At 43.1% G+C, this 19,441-nt stretch overlaps 1 protein-coding gene across 1 annotated transcript in view; it reads left to right on the forward strand.

Annotated features, from left to right (window-relative positions):
* The window catches only part of EPHA4 (EPH receptor A4), a 147,615-nt gene extending 132,813 nt beyond the window's left edge, over nt 1-14,802 (forward strand). Inside the window, exons 15-18 of the mRNA XM_085634582.1 lie at nt 2,059-2,252; nt 4,439-4,594; nt 4,845-5,691; nt 11,269-14,802. Of these exons, the coding sequence (XP_085490708.1) occupies nt 2,059-2,252; nt 4,439-4,594; nt 4,845-4,959 (465 nt within the window). The 3' untranslated portion in view covers nt 4,960-5,691; nt 11,269-14,802. The remainder of the gene's footprint in view (nt 1-2,058; nt 2,253-4,438; nt 4,595-4,844; nt 5,692-11,268) is intronic.
* Nucleotides 14,803-19,441: the final 4,639 nt, after the last annotated feature.

Raw genomic sequence — 19,441 nt, forward strand, 5'->3', positions numbered from 1 at the left:
GCGGTGAAGACATTTTCAAGATGAAATGGTTTAATGCTTGAACAACTGTAATTATAACTCAAGTCAATAGACAACTGTCCCTTGAGGACCCTTAGAGGAAGGATTCACTAAATGACCCCCTTTAAATTATTCATATCCCCTTAACTGTACCATCTGGGCTCCTTCGTTCGACTCCACGAGGGAGTACGCGCTTTCCCTGTCATTTCTGAAGAGCCTCTTACAGTCAGACGAATCAATTATGATGGAGGGCTAATAAGAGATAGAACAGAACATGCATTCAAGTTAAAGTGGCTCCTTCCTGGATCATACTTCCCTTTGTTAAAAGATTCTGAAAATACTTCGGTTTCCTTCCACGCATATGTAGCGCTGAAAAATAAATCTACTCCATGCTGAGATCTGAAGGAAAGACAGGTTCCTGAATTATAACAAATATCTCTTTAATATTTTACAGATTTTTCTGGGCTTTATGTGTATTGGAACTCATCCAAACATGTGTACATGTGGCAGTCATTTAATCCTTTTTTCCAGGCTTTACATTTAATTTCCTGCTGAGATAGAATGCCTCATTTGGCAACCTGCCTTCTTGTCCTCCTGTATCAACAGGAAGTCATCCAGGCTTGCACATCAGAGCCAGGTGCAACCAGAAGTATGGAGTACTTTCCCTAAGTGGGTTTTTGCAGAGGCCTCTCTCCCCTGAATTTAGGTAGAACAGAACATCAATTACTCAGTGGCAACCAGCAAGGGGTCTGCGTACGCGGAGCACTGCACAGTGTCATGTTAACTCTTTTCTTCTTTTCTTTGTGGCACTGTTGAAACTTCTGCCTAGTATCTCCTAAACTAGACATCTACAACCTTGACAAGGCCTAAAGATTACAAACTCCTACAATGTTTTTTAATGTCATATGTTGCATACTTTTCTCTTGATTAGGAGACCTCTGTGATCATTGTGTTAACTCAGAAGCATTAGATTGCTTGGATAACAGCAGGGCCACTGGAATTTTGCGATTGTGCGGCTGTGGCGATTTTTGCATACTTATAGATTTGCCGCATTTGCCACATAAACCATCATCTGCTGCATAATCTGCAGATTTTATCAGAATTTTTTTTAATTTCTAGATCAAATGGTTCAAAAGTTACTAAAAACTTAGCGACACGCGTTGCCTTACAGTGGAAGGCCTTTTGCAAAGGTTGACCAGTCATCTTTCTGTAGCTTGTTGCTGTGTTTGGGGGTTAAATTGGTACTAGTGAGTTGCAACCAATGCCCAGAGAGTGTCATCAATTTTAAAAATGATAACATAATCAATAAATACTATCCCAAAATGTGCCTCAGAATTTGGCCCTCTCCTGCCGCATAATTCCAGTGGCCCTGAATAACAGTCATCGTAGGCTGCAAGGGAGCACACTGGGTTAAATGAGCCTACATAGATCGTTCTAAAATTTGCAGGTCAGAGGTTCATATTCATATCGGGCTTTGAATTTGATCCTTCTAAGTTCAATTAAATGAGTACTGTGTGTAGCAGTAATAATAACGCACATTAATAATACGGCATGACAAAATATGATTTACGGAGTTGTTTCCTAACACACGGTTACTATCACCCGGTCAATTAACTGGAGCATATTTTTTAGAAAAGGACGCGTTTTCCTATGGAAAGAATTATGTTTGTATTTTGCGTTTGTAAGTGTAAGACTTTAGTACTATATAACCTGCAGATTTTCTCTACTGCTTCTGCTTTTCAATTGACAAGTGTGAAAATATGAGTGGCGGTGTAAGTAATACGTATTGCACTAGTGTACGTTGGTAGGGTAGTGACCGCAATAGCCACATTTGCAAACAGCCATGGAGTACACATTCCCCGATTGTGCAGAGTCTGTAGCAGTCTTCTCTTTCATGCTGCAATATGGTTCCTGCCTTTTAACGCAAATGTAAATATTCATATTTTTTATATTCAGCCGCGCATTGTAAAAGCTTTCTTCTGACAACGTCGAAGAGTATTTTGAGTCCCTCATTCAGTGTACAATAATTTGTTAACCTCCTGCGTTTGTTCCCCTTTATAGGTCATTAAAGCCATCGAAGAAGGCTACCGGTTACCCCCTCCTATGGACTGCCCCATTTCCCTCCATCAGCTTATGCTGGACTGTTGGCAGAAGGAGCGCAGCGACAGGCCGAAGTTCGGACAGATTGTCAACATGCTGGACAAGCTCATCCGCAACCCCAACAGTTTGAAGAGGACAGGTCTCGAGGGCCCCAGGTGAGTTCATCTTCTCGCATTGATGTTGGCGATGAGGATTCGGAGGCAACAGACATGCCGCAGTCCCATCGCCTCTTCTCGACACATATTGCAGCATGCGTCACAGCGCTGGCGAGACCGAACAGATTCTCTTCGCAGCACATGTTGCGCTTTCATCCCTTGAGGGTGACTCATCTGAAAACCCAGTTGGAGTGAGAAGTTTGCAATTTTCAGGAAACAGCTTTCATAAATTATTTCTGATGCTCCTGTGTCATTTCTGGCACTTTGAATCTCTCTTGTTACTATATATTGAACATGATAAAATTACCTCAGGGTGCAAATGTATTTTTGTGACAGTAAGCTCTGATTCTACGCTTGATGCAGGCAACTAAATGCTAATTTGCTGTAGCTGTAATACAGATTGCATCCTGAAAGGCGAATCTCATTTTTGACTAATTCTCCTGCCAATAATGCCAATTTGAGGCATTCCTCAGTATCCTGTTACATAAGGGTGTGTGTGTTTTCGAGTGTGTGTAAGTGTGTGTACATATTTGTGCCAAGGTTCAAAGATATAGAGCCTTCTTTAGAGATGAGCTGGTGCGGACAATTATTAAGAGTGTTTTGATGTCAGTAGTGCACTAAATACAGCGGATGGGACATCCACCTCTTTTTGGCAGGTTTCTGGCCGCTTCCAACTCTAATTAAATCTCCTTGTGTTGAACCAGACCATTAGGTGACAGGGCAAGAATAAAATCTGCACGTTTTCAGGCTAAGGCTGAAAAAATAAGATTGAAATGATGAGTTGAGCATAACCAAACCCGGCTTCGCGACAGCACGACACTCTTCTCCTTCCCCTCACTCACACAAACTCAGAACAGTTATTAAAGAGGCAGCTCACGCCGTTGCTGGGGACAGGCCAACATCTCTGTGCAGGCTGTGATTCTTTTCAGCTAGCATATCCCTCAGTGACTATTGCTCACTGCTTACATTCTATAGACAGGTTATGAGCCCTCTGAGGCACATCTAATCACGTTTCTCCAGATTGCTCTTAATTGCAGTTGCGGTCTGGCGGGTGTTACCATCGGCGGGGGTTCAATTCTCTCAGAAGCGGAAAGTCAGAGAGCTCATTGTTTAATATTTTCCAGTCGAATCCCCCTTGGAGCTTCACTCGCACAAAATCCATTTTTATCCATGCGGGATGCTCTTGTGAAATCTCAATGCATAAAGAATGTGCCGGGGTACATAACTAGTAGAAGACCATAGATCGGGGTTCAGCTAAAATTATTGGTAAAGCTCGCAACAGCGACAAGGTGCTCCCTTAGATTCCTCACTCATATTTTAAAAAGGTGCAAAATGTGATCCCCTGCCTCGTGGCGCAATTGGATTTTGTTTATTTATGTGCCGGATTTTATCCATTTGATGAAGTGCCGAAAGAAGAGTTAAGGTAGAGTCTGAGCACTTAAATCAATATTTTTGAAAACAAAACCAGCAGGTCTCCAGTGGTGCCCTGAACTTCTGGTATCTGTTGGAAAACCATTGCTTAGCCAAGAGCAGGTCATCAAAGAGCAGTCTTTTCACCCTGCAAAGCTACAACCCGCCTATAGGGGGCACTAGGCAGTATGTGAGAGTGAGGGGATTCTTACAGAATATTTTCACAGTCTGCATCAAGATATCAAATTAAAAGACGCGTTGCTGAACCATGGTCTTTAAAAATACCTCCAGCTGACAGCTAGCCAACTGGAAGAATAAAGTGTAGGATAATTTATTCTTAAATTGCTGACCTTACAGTGGAGAAAGTGGCATAGTCCAGTACACTAACAGTTATAGTGTATACAGTCCAGTTACAGTAAAGCGAGCTGGATTGATATTACCACCGTCCAACTGAGGTAAAACAAGGATGACAATTACAATGTTAGAAAAAGGGAACAAGATGGTCTAAAATCATTCACTGATATGACATTGTTTACTGATCTCATGATCAGATCCATAGGCTGTGCTATTTTTGAGTTGAGAAATAATATAAAAATGTGTTTCCCACTTGTTTAGGAGTTCTAATGCATGCTGTATTTTAATTTCATTGCATACACTGAAAGTTGGCTTTGTATGACAGTTTGGTTTTCATGCTAGGCGTGCATGTGTTTTTCTTGGCTCTTCTCCCATTTCTTAAATATGAGACTCATGTTTGTCTTTAAATGTTTTTCAAACAGACCAAACACTGCCTTACTGGACCCTGGCTCCCCAGACTTCTCTCCTGTGGTAACGGTTGTTGATTGGTTACAAGCTATCAAGATGGAACGGTATAGGGATAACTTCACTGCTGCTGGTTTCACTTCTCTGGAAGCGGTGGTACATATGAACCAGGAGTAAGTCATTGGCTATTTCACTTAAACATTAGTAAAGCACTTTGGAGTTAGTTGTTTTCTTTTGCTTTAGACAAGGTGCATACTTTTCATTCTGATGTAAGGAGTATTTTGAATTACTCCTACAGCATGTCATTGCATTTTTTCATCAAATGTACTTTGTATATGGTGCATCATGGTTAAGTAATGCTTTACTCCATCCACCACTGAAACGTGAGTTCTCATTCTTTCTTTTATTTCCCATTTGACGTAGTGATCTATCGCGGATTGGTATCGCTTCTGCCGCGCATCAGAACAAGATCTTGAACAGCGTCCAAGGCATGCGGACCCAAATGCAACAGATGCAGGGCAGGATGGTCCCCGTCTGAGCCAGTGTTAAATAAACTCAAGACTCGAACTTAGTTTACCTCATCCATGCACTTTAATTGAAGAACTGCACTTTTTTACATCATCCTCGCCTTGTTGGAATGAAGACCTGCAGCGTCGCTCATTGTACAGATTGCTAGACTGCTGGCAGAGGGGATCGAAATGACCAACAACATTTTCAGCCATACTTGGAGCACGATGTTTTGTTACAAAGTTCTTCCCAGTCGATCTGCTCTGCCAAACCCAACTGTGTCAATAAACACATAATGCCACAAAAATATTCGCTGCCAGATTCTGTGCTTTCAAATACATTCTTCTGTTACGATCCCGCCTCCCTGGATTACAAGGATCAAATCTTTTTTTTTTTACTGGGGTATATGTCCAGGGATGCCTCACTTGAATCAAAAATCGGGGTAGGATACATTATGGAGACTTGGGCGCTGCTCAAAAAGTAATGCTGGCATAACCGCGAGGAAAACTCATGGACAACATACTCTGTTTATCGGTGCCCCCCAATCAGTGACTTCTTTTTGGGTTGCTCTGTAAGGCAGTGAACGGAAAGGTCACTGGGGCTTTTTCCGCTGACCATGGATGCATCTTTCCAAGACTCACTGTAGACAATGTCCACCCATTGGAGAAAGTGGGCTGTGAAAAATCAATTGTCAACTGCAGAACTGCCAGGAACCTCTGTTTTTCCATTCGAAGAAGTTTCGCTGGTTGGGAAATCCAGAAGGGTAAGTGGGAGTGAACAGTCTTTCAGGAAATTCTTATTACCAATGTATCTGTAATGTTTTCACTGACTTATAGGTCTGTCACAAAATGTGCTGTCTTAATTCAGGTGCTGGTTCTGTTAAAATTTCTATTCAGGGCAACAAAAAGTGTTGAGAAAAGTCAGAGTGAGTGTGGAGGGTGAAACATTCATTTCCTTGACCCATTTTGTTCTTTCGGGGATTGCACCATTGCTTTTTGGCATTGAGCATGGGGTGTCTGGCCAAGACATTTGATGATTTTGAATTAGAAGCGTCCAAATATTGCTGACACTTAGACATGTTGTGATGGCGCGCTGTGATGCAGGAGTTGCTTACTCACCGCTTCTGGCAGCACTTAAAAGAGTCACTGCTGGAGCCTGATCTGGAGAAACTGGAGCCCGTTCTTACTGCTTAAGAACCCAGAGCTGCTTGCTTGGTGTGCTTGTGAGCTGCTGGCGGGGGGGGGGGGGGGGGGGGGGGGGGGGCGGTGCGTGTGCGTGTGTGTGTGTGTGTGTGTGTGTGTGCGTGTGCGTGCGTGCACTCTGCTGGCTTAGTGTGCTTCCGAGCTGATGGCTTAGTGTGCTTCCGAGCTGATGGCATACAGTAGTCATACGTATCCTGTCCAGAGAACAGTTATCTGTCTTCATTTTTCAAGCAGATTCTGACCTGCACGTTTTTTATGATTTATTTGGAAAAGCAAAAAGACCATATAAAATCCATCTTTTTTAATTGCAAAAAAATTACCAGTGTACACGTTTTTGTATTTTTGTCTTTGGATATTTTGGAGGATGTTTTTCCCTAAGGCCTTTTTATCTCAGCTGTAGAAAATAAGCAGACCTCATATAATGGGAGCTGGTGAAAGTTCGTAGAATTGATCACTAAGTTCTGGGGCTCTCACGAAATAATAATTCCTGAAAGGTAGTACCAAGTCGATTCAGTTTTAAAAAGCTTGAGGGTTTCGGCTATGCGTTTTTTTCTCCCTTTCCCCATCTAAATAAAATGTTGTCTGTATGGATAATTAGTATTGTCACAAGTATGAAGAAATTACAGATGCATTTGCTCACTAATGCAAAGGATACGATTCAGTTAAACCTCACAAACCCACCCAAAGTTCCTTTCCTCTTCAGGCTCCCCTGCAACTAACTGGTTTCTCATATGAAACATACGTGGAGGTATTTTTAGGAAGCTTCATCAGTTCGAGATATATATTTACATTGTACATTTTTCCTTGCTTCATGTTAGGCTACCGAGCCCTGTTTCACAGCCTCAACCGTTCCCCGGATGTTGTTTTCTTCATCAGTAATATCTCCAAATCGATTTCTTAAATGCATCTGTAGAAAAAAGTCTTAAAGAGGAACCTGTAGGATTTTGCCTTGCAGGCATCTTCCTTCCATCTCGAAAGAGGTTTCTTGAGGGAACTCTGGATAGCAGTCAAACAAGATCAATGCCCTGAGCAAAAATTCGTTTTAGCACCAACAATAAGTCCACAATGGTCTTCTTCAGTGTTCTTCTCAGTTTATTTTTCAAATCAGATGAGTATTTCAGTTTCCATATTCTCTGTTTTCACAACTGATAGCCACACACAGCCAACACATGTTTCGTCTTATATGGGCTTTCACCCAACACTTCCTCAGGGCAAGGTCAGTTATTATCCACATAAATCAGAAAACGGGGCTATCTGTTTTAGAAGAACTACAGCTTCTTAAAAAATCTTAGTTAAAACCCAAAAAGAATTATCAATCTTATGGAAACCAATCCGGACGTTCCAGCAACGACAATCTTGTCAGTGTATTGCAGAGACGTTATATATTCAGTGCTCGCAAACAAGAGAAATATCCATCTCACGCAGAGTACTCCCTCTTGGAAGTCGGCGTTCTGGATAGCAGGTGGCATTCTCAGTGCTATCTTCTAACTGTGCCAAATTGATGGATCCACGTTGTCAGGTGGCCTTTTCACTTTAACGACAATAGTACCTGGTGCTTGTGTGCAGCCAGATCTGTGTTCATGAGAATGCTCTGCCAGTCCTTGTGGCATGCATCCTCTCTGAGAGATTCAAGAAACACAAGGGCAAAGAAATGTAGGCAGAGGAATTTACCATGCTCTGCGCTATCTATGTGCTTTTGAAAGACAGCTCTAAGAATTCTTAAAGAGATACATTTTAACATTTAAATCAAATTCAGGAAAGAGACCTCTCACCAGACTGATAGGATTATTCTCTGTGGAACTAACCCTTTGATGAGGGCTCACATTGATATTTCCCGAGTTCTTGATTTTGTTCACATGTGTAAGGGGTCGTGTGTTGCTTGTCAAATAGAAATAACATTGTCCCTGTGCTGTAGGTTTAACATTTGTGTACATGTTTAGCAATGCAGAACATGTAGAACTGGACAGCAGATAAATTGTTGAGCCCTGATTCTGAGTATAGGTGCTATTCATGGCACATTATAAATAGCACCTGTTAGGAGTTTCTGTCTAATAGCATGCAGATTTTGGTGTTTAATGCACCCTAAAACACATGATATGGTAAATACTGTATGCTTTTCTCCCGTTAAATGTCTGCAAGTTTTACCTGCCAAAATGTAATGAAGGTTGAGGTATTTAATGCATCAGATAGCTATTGGATGCTTTGAGTACAATCAAACTCGTAGTTCCGACCCCTGAGCAAACAGAAGTTTAAAGAGGAGTCGGTAGACAACTTCCCACTTCTAATTAGATCGTAAGTCTTTTGCCCGTTCACCTACTCAGTCTAGAAGTGCAGGCCTTACTAGTGAAACTGCACTAAATCAGGATCTCTTCAACAAGAAGCCAAACGTTGGTGAGGAACATAAAGAAGAATAAATAATTGCGATTAATAAAATATTAAAATCTTCATGAACGACAATGATGAAATCCCTATGTAAAGTCCTAATTCCCCCCCTCGCCTAACCTGCCACCCATCTTTCAATTCTTCTTTCTACCATCAAATACAATATTTTTTTATTTATCTTTTGTAGGTAGATATAATTTATTTTGAGACACATTATAGGCATTTCCATTTCCCTTGGGCTTTAAAAACTTCTTTATAGGCCAATTTTCAACCTAATTGAATACTTAGCCCCACCTCCTCCTCTTCACAATTGATTTCTGTTGCACAAATAACACAGACCCAGTATAGAGCTTTGCTTTCAGTCTGTTTATTTTTCTCAGTGGTTTTGGTGGCGGAGGTTTAGTTCCGAGCATTGGTCAGATACGTTTGTGTTTCAATGATTAGCTAAGTGTTTGTAGTCCGTTGATGAGTTCAAAGCAAATATGTGTGGTTAATCAGTGTTTAATAATTATTTTATATATTTATGCTTTCTAAAAAAAAGATATTGCGTGCAGTTGCGGATTGGGACCTTGCATTTACCTTCATCTTCTTGAATGACTTTACCAGCAGTTTGCTGTCTAATGTTCAGAAAGTGTTCGCTCCATTGGCGGCATAAAGGTTTAATGCATCCCTTCCTTTGAGCCTACATAATATAAATTCCGTAATCAAGTGGAGATGTTTGTCCAGTGTAAACAGGCCCAGAAAAGAACAGTGTGTGTTACTCGCTGGTTTTTCAAAGACTGCACTGTTTACTTTTCCCTTCTCTATTAATCTTTTATGGCTCACTCGTGAATGATCCGACAAATTTCTAGTACCTCATTCACAGTTACGGACTGTCCTCTGGCAGTCAGATCACATTACACTCCGCTTTACCAGTGATATGAACATGTATTCTAGGTACTTTCTTTTCAATTCAGTATATGCTTTTTCTGAAAGGAAGATCTCAGAGGAAATGTTACCTTCCAATCATTCCAATGTAATGTTTGCCTTATTCATGCCCTGTGCTTCAATGACGCTCACAGGAGCAGATGCTGAAATGATGCCTTTAAGGCAGTATGCTTATTCTATGCTCTGTGTTAAATGGTGTTTCCAAGAGTGTCTGCCGAAATTATGCCTTCACTTGTGTATGCTGAAATGATGTCTGCAAGAGTGTACGCTGAAGTGATGTTTTTACATGTGTTTGCTTAAATGATTGAATGCTGAAATTAGGTACTCGAGAATGTATGTCATCCAGCCGCGGCCCGAGCAGGTAAGAAGAGTGGTGCGACAGTGGGGCCAGGTGGTGGGGGGGATTTCGACAGACGATGACTAGGGAAAATAATTTATTTAATTTTCCCTCGTCATCGTCCGTTGAAATCTCCCCCCCACCTCTCTTACCTGCACTGGCCGCGGCTTATGTCATCAGCATTGGTTGACGGTCTAATGCCAGGAGAGTGTCTGCAGGAATTATCCCACCAAGGGTATCTGCGGAACTGGTGACATCTCTAACTGCGTCACACACCCCACTACCCACACTTGCAGTAAGCTCCACCCCCCACGTTTTCTTCTGCACACTAAAACCCCCTTGGTGTATCCCCACTCCTCACCCTCTTCTTCTGCACTGTAAGCACCCATCATATACAACACACCATAGAAGTCACATACATTAAAAAATAATAATAACCCACATTTGTAAAGCGCGAACAATCACCTGTAAGGGTCTCTAGGCGCTGGGGGCTGGGGGCCGTTGGGAAGATTAAGCAAGCTATTGCCCATAGTCACATGGTGCTGGGCTAATCTGCCGCTGGCGATCGAACCGTGGTCCCAGAGTCAGTCGCCCTGGCCGTGGCGCCACACTTCTTCCTCGTTGAACACAAAAAGTGGGTAGGAAGGAATGTTGACATTATGAGGGCTGACGGAAATAATATCACCAAGAGTACCTACAGGTATGACTTTACAAAGAGTTGATTAAAGAATAATGTTACCAAGAACACACAAAATACTTATGCCACCAGAATGCTGCCTCCAAAAGTGCATTCACGAACAATTCCATCCCACACCTGGAGGGATTATGTCCAAGTTGTATGAGCGGTTCCATATCCAGAGCCATTAGATGTGTCTTCAAGATTTAAAGCCAGCATAAAGACGTTTGCCTAGAACAGCCTCTCAACTCATTTCTTCAAGCTTCGTTCTCACCCAGGCGCATGTAATGTTGGACCCTCATTCTCCTTGCAGCTCCATACCAACCTTTGTAGTTGTGCCTTTTCGGCATTTAGGTCAACAACGTCATTAATGCCACTTTCTATTTTCCACCCATATAACTAATTCCTTAATGAGAAACAAGTCCCGCCACACGTAACATTTCATTAAACTTTCTTTCCACAATAACGAGTCCCTTTTCTAATTTCCCACAGAATGTGTTAGGGATATGTACAAATAGAATGAGTAATCATTTGAGGCGTTGAAGCATATACCACTTTCTGCCTGCAATTACAAACATTCTTAACTGCAATTGGTCTAGGTGGCACTATTTACTTTCAGCATAAACAACATTACCTGAGAAGGCACTAGATGTCTGTCTGTGCTTAAAACTGTATTGTTTGCCCTTTAGCACCGCATACCATATGACCAAATTGTAAAGAAGTTTAACCGTGCTGAATAAAACAGTCAAATGCATTGTTCTGCTATTACCAAGACTTCATCCCACCTAATATTCTGCTCTGGTTTTCTTGTTGTAGATTCAAAGTCTGCTTTTTCCTCACCCACTTCTCACCTCCTCACAAGGGGATTTTGTTAAAATCCGGAAGACATAGCAGGAGCCGGACTTGAAGTTGGATAAGTCTAACTCTTCATCAAGAGGGTTGGCAGAGACATTGACATTCATTGGGCAACTGAAGGGCTCCAGACTGCTCCTCTTCTGCCACATGGAATGAAGACTCAACATGAAGGCATCTAGTTCTCAAATTGTTGTTTGATGAATGTTCTGTATCAAAACAGTTCGCCCTACTTTATATTATTTTCTTTTTTTTCTGGTTCTTTATGATTTTTCTTGATGAACATTGCATTTCTATTACTGTGTGCCACTGCTTCATCTGTATATTACCTTTAAGAAACAGAACATTGTTCTTGTGCCCGTCTACACCAGACCCAGGCCCACAGTGCAGATTCTTATGCATGTCGGCTACCTGCAGGAGCTCGTGTCAGTTTCTACACAAAATGTGCCATTGTTGTGCCGAGTCTATCGTTGCAGAGGTGTGTTTTCTCAGATAACCTAAGACGTGCTTTGGGTGTACATTTGAGTTCCTATCAGTCATCTTCGGACAACAGTGTTATGGGCTCTCGACTAATGTGCTGTAAAGTTCCAAGATAAAACGGAAAGTGTTGTCAGCCTGTATGTGATCCCTAAAACAGAGAAAATGTTTAATAGAAATGATCTCACTTCTGAAACGTTATAGTTTTATTTTTAAACTGCCAAAATACCTTAAAGTGATGGAGTTTTCTGCTGCTGCGTAAATCCACATTTCCCTTGAAGCTGTGGCATTGTAGTGGATAATATCTGTGAGGAAGGCTTCATTTCCTTTTGCTATCGCTCCTTTCCATTATCGCCTGCTCAGAACCAGGAAAACTACAACCCCTCGAATGAAAGGCAACACCTGCTATTTCTGCTGCCATTTTTAGCAGTAGTTAAAGTGGCCTTTCTGTAGACTAAGGGCCAGATGTATCAAAGGGTTTTGCCCATTCTGTGTCTATGGGGAAATGGGTTCATACATATGGCCCTAAGACATTAAAATACTTGCGAATGTGAACAGTATATGCAAATCTTATTAAATCACAGCAGCTCAGTGGTTGATATGCCAACCTGAGGAAATGTGTGTCCTGTAACAATTAACCAAGCATGGTTCTATTCTAAAGATACTGGCCCAAACCATGCGTTGCATTAAATTCTATCAACAAGAGGATAAGCATAATTGTGTGTACACATAGCTATATGGCTGACTATTGTAAGTGTACCTTGGCTGTCCCTTCTGTAGGCCAGACCCCACTTCTCAGTTTATTGTAAGTTTCTGATTGAGACATTTTAAATAAGTGTAGAGCTGATTCCTAAGCGAGCTTTTTTTGGGGGCTACATGGACTTTTTGTGCTGTAACCCTAAATATAATTTCTGGTAATGATGGGTGGGGTTGGTGGAGATTGATGTGCTGTCGTACATACATGCTGAAACGGAAGAGACACTCCAATTGCGTCATTTGAAAGTAAGCCGGCGTTTCAGGAGATGGTATGTGTAAGAGTTTGTACACGTTGCCCTTTTTTCTGAAAACAGAATAGAAAGGAAAACTGTTCCCAACTAATGATGCTTCCCTGCACTCTAGGGTTTGTCATGGCCATGATCCAAATGGAGAAAGTGGGCGTATTTATTCACCTCTGTTGGGTGAGGTTAGGCGACGGGTACTAATAGCTTTAATCCCTGCATGCTGTCTGATTTCAACAGTTGTTAATTGCCTTTAATTGTGGAACAAGCTGAGGGCATTATCTGGCCCACAAATTGCACTATTGCCGGTATTTTGAAGTGTTAACCCTGTGTGTGTCAAAGGATACAGTCCACACCCTGCATTTGAGGAGAGCATTGGCACGGCATACTCCAACACTATATTTATTGATCTCTTCAGGGGTGGGGTCACAATTGTTTCGTTATCACTCTTCTTTACAAAATGGATGGTTACAGAGTGTTGCCCTGCCACGATGTGGAGTTAAATATATATAATACTTACCTGACCATGTCCAAGTTTCACATCCGTGCTAGCAGACTTTATTTTGTAATCCTATTGTACACTTAATTATTCCATGCTTACCTAAATCTCAACTCCATCCTCAATGCCCTGGATATATTTGCTATTTGAGAAATAAAATGAAAGATGAATGTACTGCGTCTGAAAACTAACCCTGGGCGTAGTTCGCGAAGTAGCACTTCGCGAAGCTACGCAAAGTGCAGTTCGCACTACGCGAGCTACGCGTAGCACTTCGCGAACTGCGTAGTACCTTGTTCGCACTGTGCCAGATGTCGTTTTCAATGATTGCACAGTGCGGACAAGCAACCGGCACTGTGCAATCATTGAAAATGGCATCTTGCACAGTGCGAGCTGTAGTTTTCTGCTGCTCGAGTAGATTTTTACTCGAGCGGCAGCTTTCTCAACGCGAACTGGTAGTTTCTCATCGCGAGCGGTTACGAGCATACGCGACCACTCGCAATGAGAAACCTGACCTCCTCGCGTTGGGAATCTCGCCGGGAGGTTTATTTTCCATGTTCGCGATCGCCAACTTGATGTTGCTGATCGCGAACAAGGAAAAAGTCTCGCCGGGATGTTATTTTGCTTGCTCGCGGTCGCCAACTTGACGTTGAGGACGGCGAGCAAGCAAAAAATGACCGCAGCACTACGCAACACTACACTACGCGTGTTCGCACTGTGCTACGTGCAGTTCACGTAGTGCGAAGTAGCGCGAACTTCGCAAACTACGCGAGCGTAGCGTAGTGCTTTGCCCAGGCTTACTGAAAACACCTATAGAAAGGACACAACGGACCTTCAGATAATTAAATGAGTGTATGGCAATAGATGGAACTTAAATTTCGATTAAAAAATAGTTTACCACAATGTTTGCTTCCATAGTCTCCTAGTTACAGAAGATACCATTGATGAAACTTCTCTTGCTCAATGCCTTCTTTGCATTCACAAATATTTTTTATTACACAAGTGTTTTTATTTTTGTTTTTGCTGTGTTCTGTATGCGATGTGTATATGTATTGAAAGCAAATTTACATATGTATACATGTAAAAAGGAAAAGGTTAGGTCTTACCAGTTTTCTAAAATGAGCAGGACTTTCCCTTACATAATAATTTCATAGCCAGGAAACAACCACCTGAGCGCTAACAAATAAAAGAGTGCATTTATTTTTTGTATCACTGCAAGTATGTTGGAATATGCAAGGTCTGTGGATAAAATTAGAATGTATGAAGCTTATTATAATTTAGTTCATACTGGAAAAAAATCTAACAGAGCATTTCTTCGCTCATGTGTGGACTCCTCTGTGAGTTAGACATATAGATTTTCTATTTTGTTTTAATTTGTAATTTTCCCCTCCTTGAATTTTAGGTACACATAACTTATGTCATTTATTTATGGTCTTTTATACCTAGTTTGTAAAATTGTAAAATAGAAAACTAAATGCAAGCATTTGCATTTAAAAAATAATAAAGTAGTTGCTGTAAAAACAAGAAGCTGGTTCTTTGCTTGTTTAATTTCTTTGCATCTATGGGGCATCAACTAAAACTGGTTGAATTCTGCAATTTTTAGAAAATTGTGCTCACATTTGCTTGCATGCTGATATGCTGCCTTTTGGCTGCTAGCGCTCTTCGCTTTAATTTCTTGGACACAAGTCATTGCAAGAACTTTCTCGCCTCACTCAAGTGCTGCACCTCGCTTGTTCGAGTATTATCTGAACATATCTCTGGCCCTCACCCACTCACACCACCTACACTTACCACCTACCAGTGCTTTCCTGCATTTAAATGGAACCGAATTCGCACATGAGCCTTCTTGCTTTCAATGCCCATGTATTTCAGCACTCCTTCACTGACATGAGAGGAGTTTTGGATGTGGGGGGGCGTAAACCCCCCGGACGTATTTATTAAACAAAATTAATAAACATTATTAATATATACAATATTTACAAAAGTTACACAGAAAATTATGCATTACATTGATTACAATTGATAAGTACAGATGGCTAACCTTAACATAACTCTAATATAGAGGTTTTCTATCCAAATCTAACATATCTTTAATAATCATCACAGCATTTACTTTTCTGCGTATCCTATTGATGCCTACGGCAAGGTCACTAACTGGTGTCAGATCCTTATCAACTTAACCACGCCCTCCTGCCGGAGTGCGCATGTGCAGAGGGCCCGTTTACCATGAGGGTACTTCCCCCCCCCCCCCCCCCCCCGGTTACCCCCGTACGCTCTGTATCTTATCTCCATAAAAGGGGCCCTTGCAGTTCTGCACCATTTACTGGCGCCGTTGTGCACATGCGGGGTGGCCAACCAGCCTAGAGATAGCGTGACTCCCTCCTCCCCTGCACCCAACTGCCCCTGGAGTTCTAGGAGAGACCACTTGTCCCTCCCACTTGGGCGACCCCAATCAAGAATGGCGCCACTCTCTAAGGACCTTAAATTTACTGCCCACCAATCATGACCTTACCGCCTGACCAAGGAATATCACTAAATACGACGATTGATGACCTGTGAACTTAACCAGTTGGTATAAACACAATCATGATATACATCATATAAACATAACATATACTTAACATATGAAAACAAACATTGCTTTTAGGGGATAGTGGGTGGGAAAGTCAAATTACAGTCTCCTAGCGAGGCTGGTATGGCAGGCTGGGGAGCAAGGAGCGAAGAGACTGACTCCTGCGCTCCCCAGCCTTTTATCAGGGTTTCATGCCAGACCGGTTCTAACCGGCCTGGCGTTAGCCTATCGTGTGACCCGGAAGTGATTCTAATCACTTCCGGGTCATGCCCCCGGGCCCAAGACCAATCGATAGGGAGGCGCGCCTGTCGCGTCACCAATGTGCGCGACAGGCTTGTTTCCATGTCCGGAGGGGGCCGGCACGACCACCATATTTTTGGCGTGGCCGATGCCGGCCCCGCCGTTCTCTATGGCCAGGTACTACCTACACCCCCTCCTCCCTTAACCAGACCCAGAAAATTGACATGAGAGGAGTTTTGGATGTGAGGGGCGTAAAACCCCCCGGCCGTATTTATTAAACCAAATTAATAAACATTATTAATATATACAATATTTTAAAAAGTTACACAGAAAATTGTGCATTACATTGATTACAATTGATATGTACAGATGTCAGATGGCTAACCTTAACATAACTCTAATACAAAGGTTTCCTATCCAAATCTAACATATTTTTAATAATCATCACAGCATTTACTTTTCTGCGTATCCTATATGGGCCTACGGCAAGGTCACTAACTGGTGTCAGATCCTTATCAACTTAACCACGCCCTCCTGCCGGAGTGCGCATGCACACAGGGCCTGTTTACCGTGAGGGTACTTCCCCCCCGGTTACCCCCGTACGCTCTGTATCTTATCTCCATAAAAGGGGCCCTTGCAGTTCTGTGCCATTTACTGGCGCCGTTGTGCACGTGTGGGGTGGCCCACCAGCCTAGAGAAAGCGTGACTCCCTCCTCCCCTGCACCCAACTGCCCCTGGAGTTCTCGGAGAGACCACTTGTCCCTCCCACTTGGGTGACCCGATTCAAGAATGGCGCTGCCCTCTAAGGATCTTAAATTTACTGCTCACCAATCATGACCTTACCGCCACAGGCCAGCATAGTTAACCGACTATCTGGCCCCCCTTTCGTTCACTAGGAGGTCATGCCCTGCTTCTGAAGTCACCCAACCAAGTTAGCAGATTCTCTAGGAACACTTCATTGCCTACCTTTGACAAGTGGACACCGTCTTTTAAGAAGCACGGTTCTCCCCTGATGCACCCATGGGCGATGGTCTGCAGATGAGGAGCCCTGAAGAGCCTCTCTATTTTATTATTTATTCTCCTCGCAGAGTGATTCAGTGCTCTCACAGATTCCCCTCCCCTCCTTTGGAATCGCGGCATCATCTGCGACGACACAATAGTGCACCCGTGGCATGTCCCGGCTAACCAACCTACTTCTGAGATTATGGTTTCCACTAACCCCCTTCCTCCCAGGCTTGCCAGATCGTTCCCTCCCAGGTGCAGAATAATAATATTGAGAAGAGCCCCCCCCTTATTCAATAGATCTAGTATGAAACCCCTAAACTGACTAAAGCGGAGGCCCCCCTTCCCATGAAATGATATCTTAAAACCAGCCTGCGGTCTCCTAGATGTATAATTTCCTGGAAGGAAAAAGTTAGACAAACGCCTTACATATGAATGGCCCATAATCCAAACGACATGTAATCCTTTATCTGGCGATGATAGTCCTTGAGTTGCCTGATGTTGTCGTGGCGTTTCCAGTTTCCCCCCTGCGTGACAGGTTTGAGAAACTGTAAATGAAAGCAGAGAAGGACACATGCATCAGCGTCTGGCAAAATATCACATTCACAACATATGTAGCCGCACATAGCGCTTATAAGAATTCCAGGACCACCTCTTAATCCTTTGGACGTTGTTGCTAGGTAAGCCTCTAGCCGTTACTTCAGTGGCAGCCCCTATCCTAAAAGAGTGAGTACCAAAACAGCTTGGGTTCAAACCTGCCCTCTGAATTGCCATGTCCAGGAACCTCTTAAACTGAAAACGTGCGAGTGGAATACCATCTGCATGTACTAGTAAAGGCCCCCCTTTGTCACTGGGTCTACACTGTAGGTAAGCTTCCACATGTGAGAGGGGGCAGCAAGGATTACCCTGTTCCCGATGCAGTACTACCCCGTCCCCACGTGCTTCTTGGTCCGTCTTGGATTTCCTAATTGATATCAATAGAGCATCCCCTTGAACCTTCACGCGGTCAAACTGCAGGCCGCCGTGTACATCTTGTTTGTTTTGGGCCACCAATTCCCAAATCGTGAAAGCACCATAAAAGGCCAATGAAAAGGCGCCGGTGAACAACAGCACTTCCCCTGAGGTAGTGCAGATCAAGGGGAGGGTTCCTAGTAGGGATGTCAACAGCTCTACCCCGATTGGCTGTATCATATCTGGGGCAGACCCTTGGAGGCGTTGCCAGCCTTTCAATGCCTTCCGAACTGTAAAGTTGTTGGTGGGATCCCCTCTATTTCTAATTTTGGCAAAGAAAGAGATCGCCGCCACATGCCGTTTGGCTGTTGCTGCTGAACGTCCTTCCCCCTTCAAGAAACCCAAGTAATGAAGGAGTGATCCCGTGTCATGCCACTTGTCAGCCCACTCCCTTCCCAAGAAGGAACAATATGCCCAAAACGCCCCTTCATATGCTTTCCTGGTCCTGGGTGCTAGGCTAGCTGCCACGAGGTCCGGTAGTTGGGGGCACCAATCTGCCAAAGTAGTTCTGGGAAGGGGGTGGCATATGCCGCCGCAGCCGGTAGGTGTGCCCTGAAAACCTGCATCTTAAAGCGAGAAAGTGTATCAGCAGCATGGTTTAAAACACCTTTGGCTCTAAATTGCATATTTAGCTTCATGCATAAAAGGACAAGGGGGATATTAACAACGAATCGCGTTAAACATTGCAAATCCCGCTTAGCGCGATTTGGAATATCGCCGCCTATCGCAGGTTTACATCGCCGTGTTAGCGGCATATTTACAATGCCTTGCTCACAGGCGATGTACAAACCTGCGATAGACGGCGATATTCATCATTAGCGTGTGAAATCAAGCGATGATTTCACACGCTAATGAAAAGCTTGATAATAGGGGAGTGTGGACGTAACCAAAGAATCCACCTCCCATTCAAAACATGCCTAAGTCAAGTTTTGACCAGGCGTAAGGATCCCGCGTAAACCGCGGTTAGCGCGGCTTTCATCATTGCTTCATGGTTCAGGGGCCATATTGTAAATAACGTGATGTCCTGTTCGGGACCTTTTTTCATGGTGTTACGGTAAGGTACGTGGCGTTACTAAAACGGCAGCTAACATGCGCAAATGCATGTTAGCACCGCCTTGTTATTAGGGCGATTAAATTATCGCCGCTTTGGCGGCAAAAAAGTGCCGCTAAAGTGGCGATAATGCCCTTGTAAATATGCCCCCAAGTTCTTTCAATAGACAGAGAATCATTTTACACCGTGCAGCTTGTTGATTGATGCATTCGACCACAGTCATGTTGTCTGACCAGAACACCACTGATTGATTACGCAGTTGTTCTGGTCATACCGTCAATGCTACCCAG

This window comes from Triturus cristatus, chromosome 11, assembly GCF_964204655.1.
Source record: "Triturus cristatus chromosome 11, aTriCri1.1, whole genome shotgun sequence".
Taxonomy (NCBI): Eukaryota; Metazoa; Chordata; class Amphibia; order Caudata; family Salamandridae; genus Triturus; species Triturus cristatus.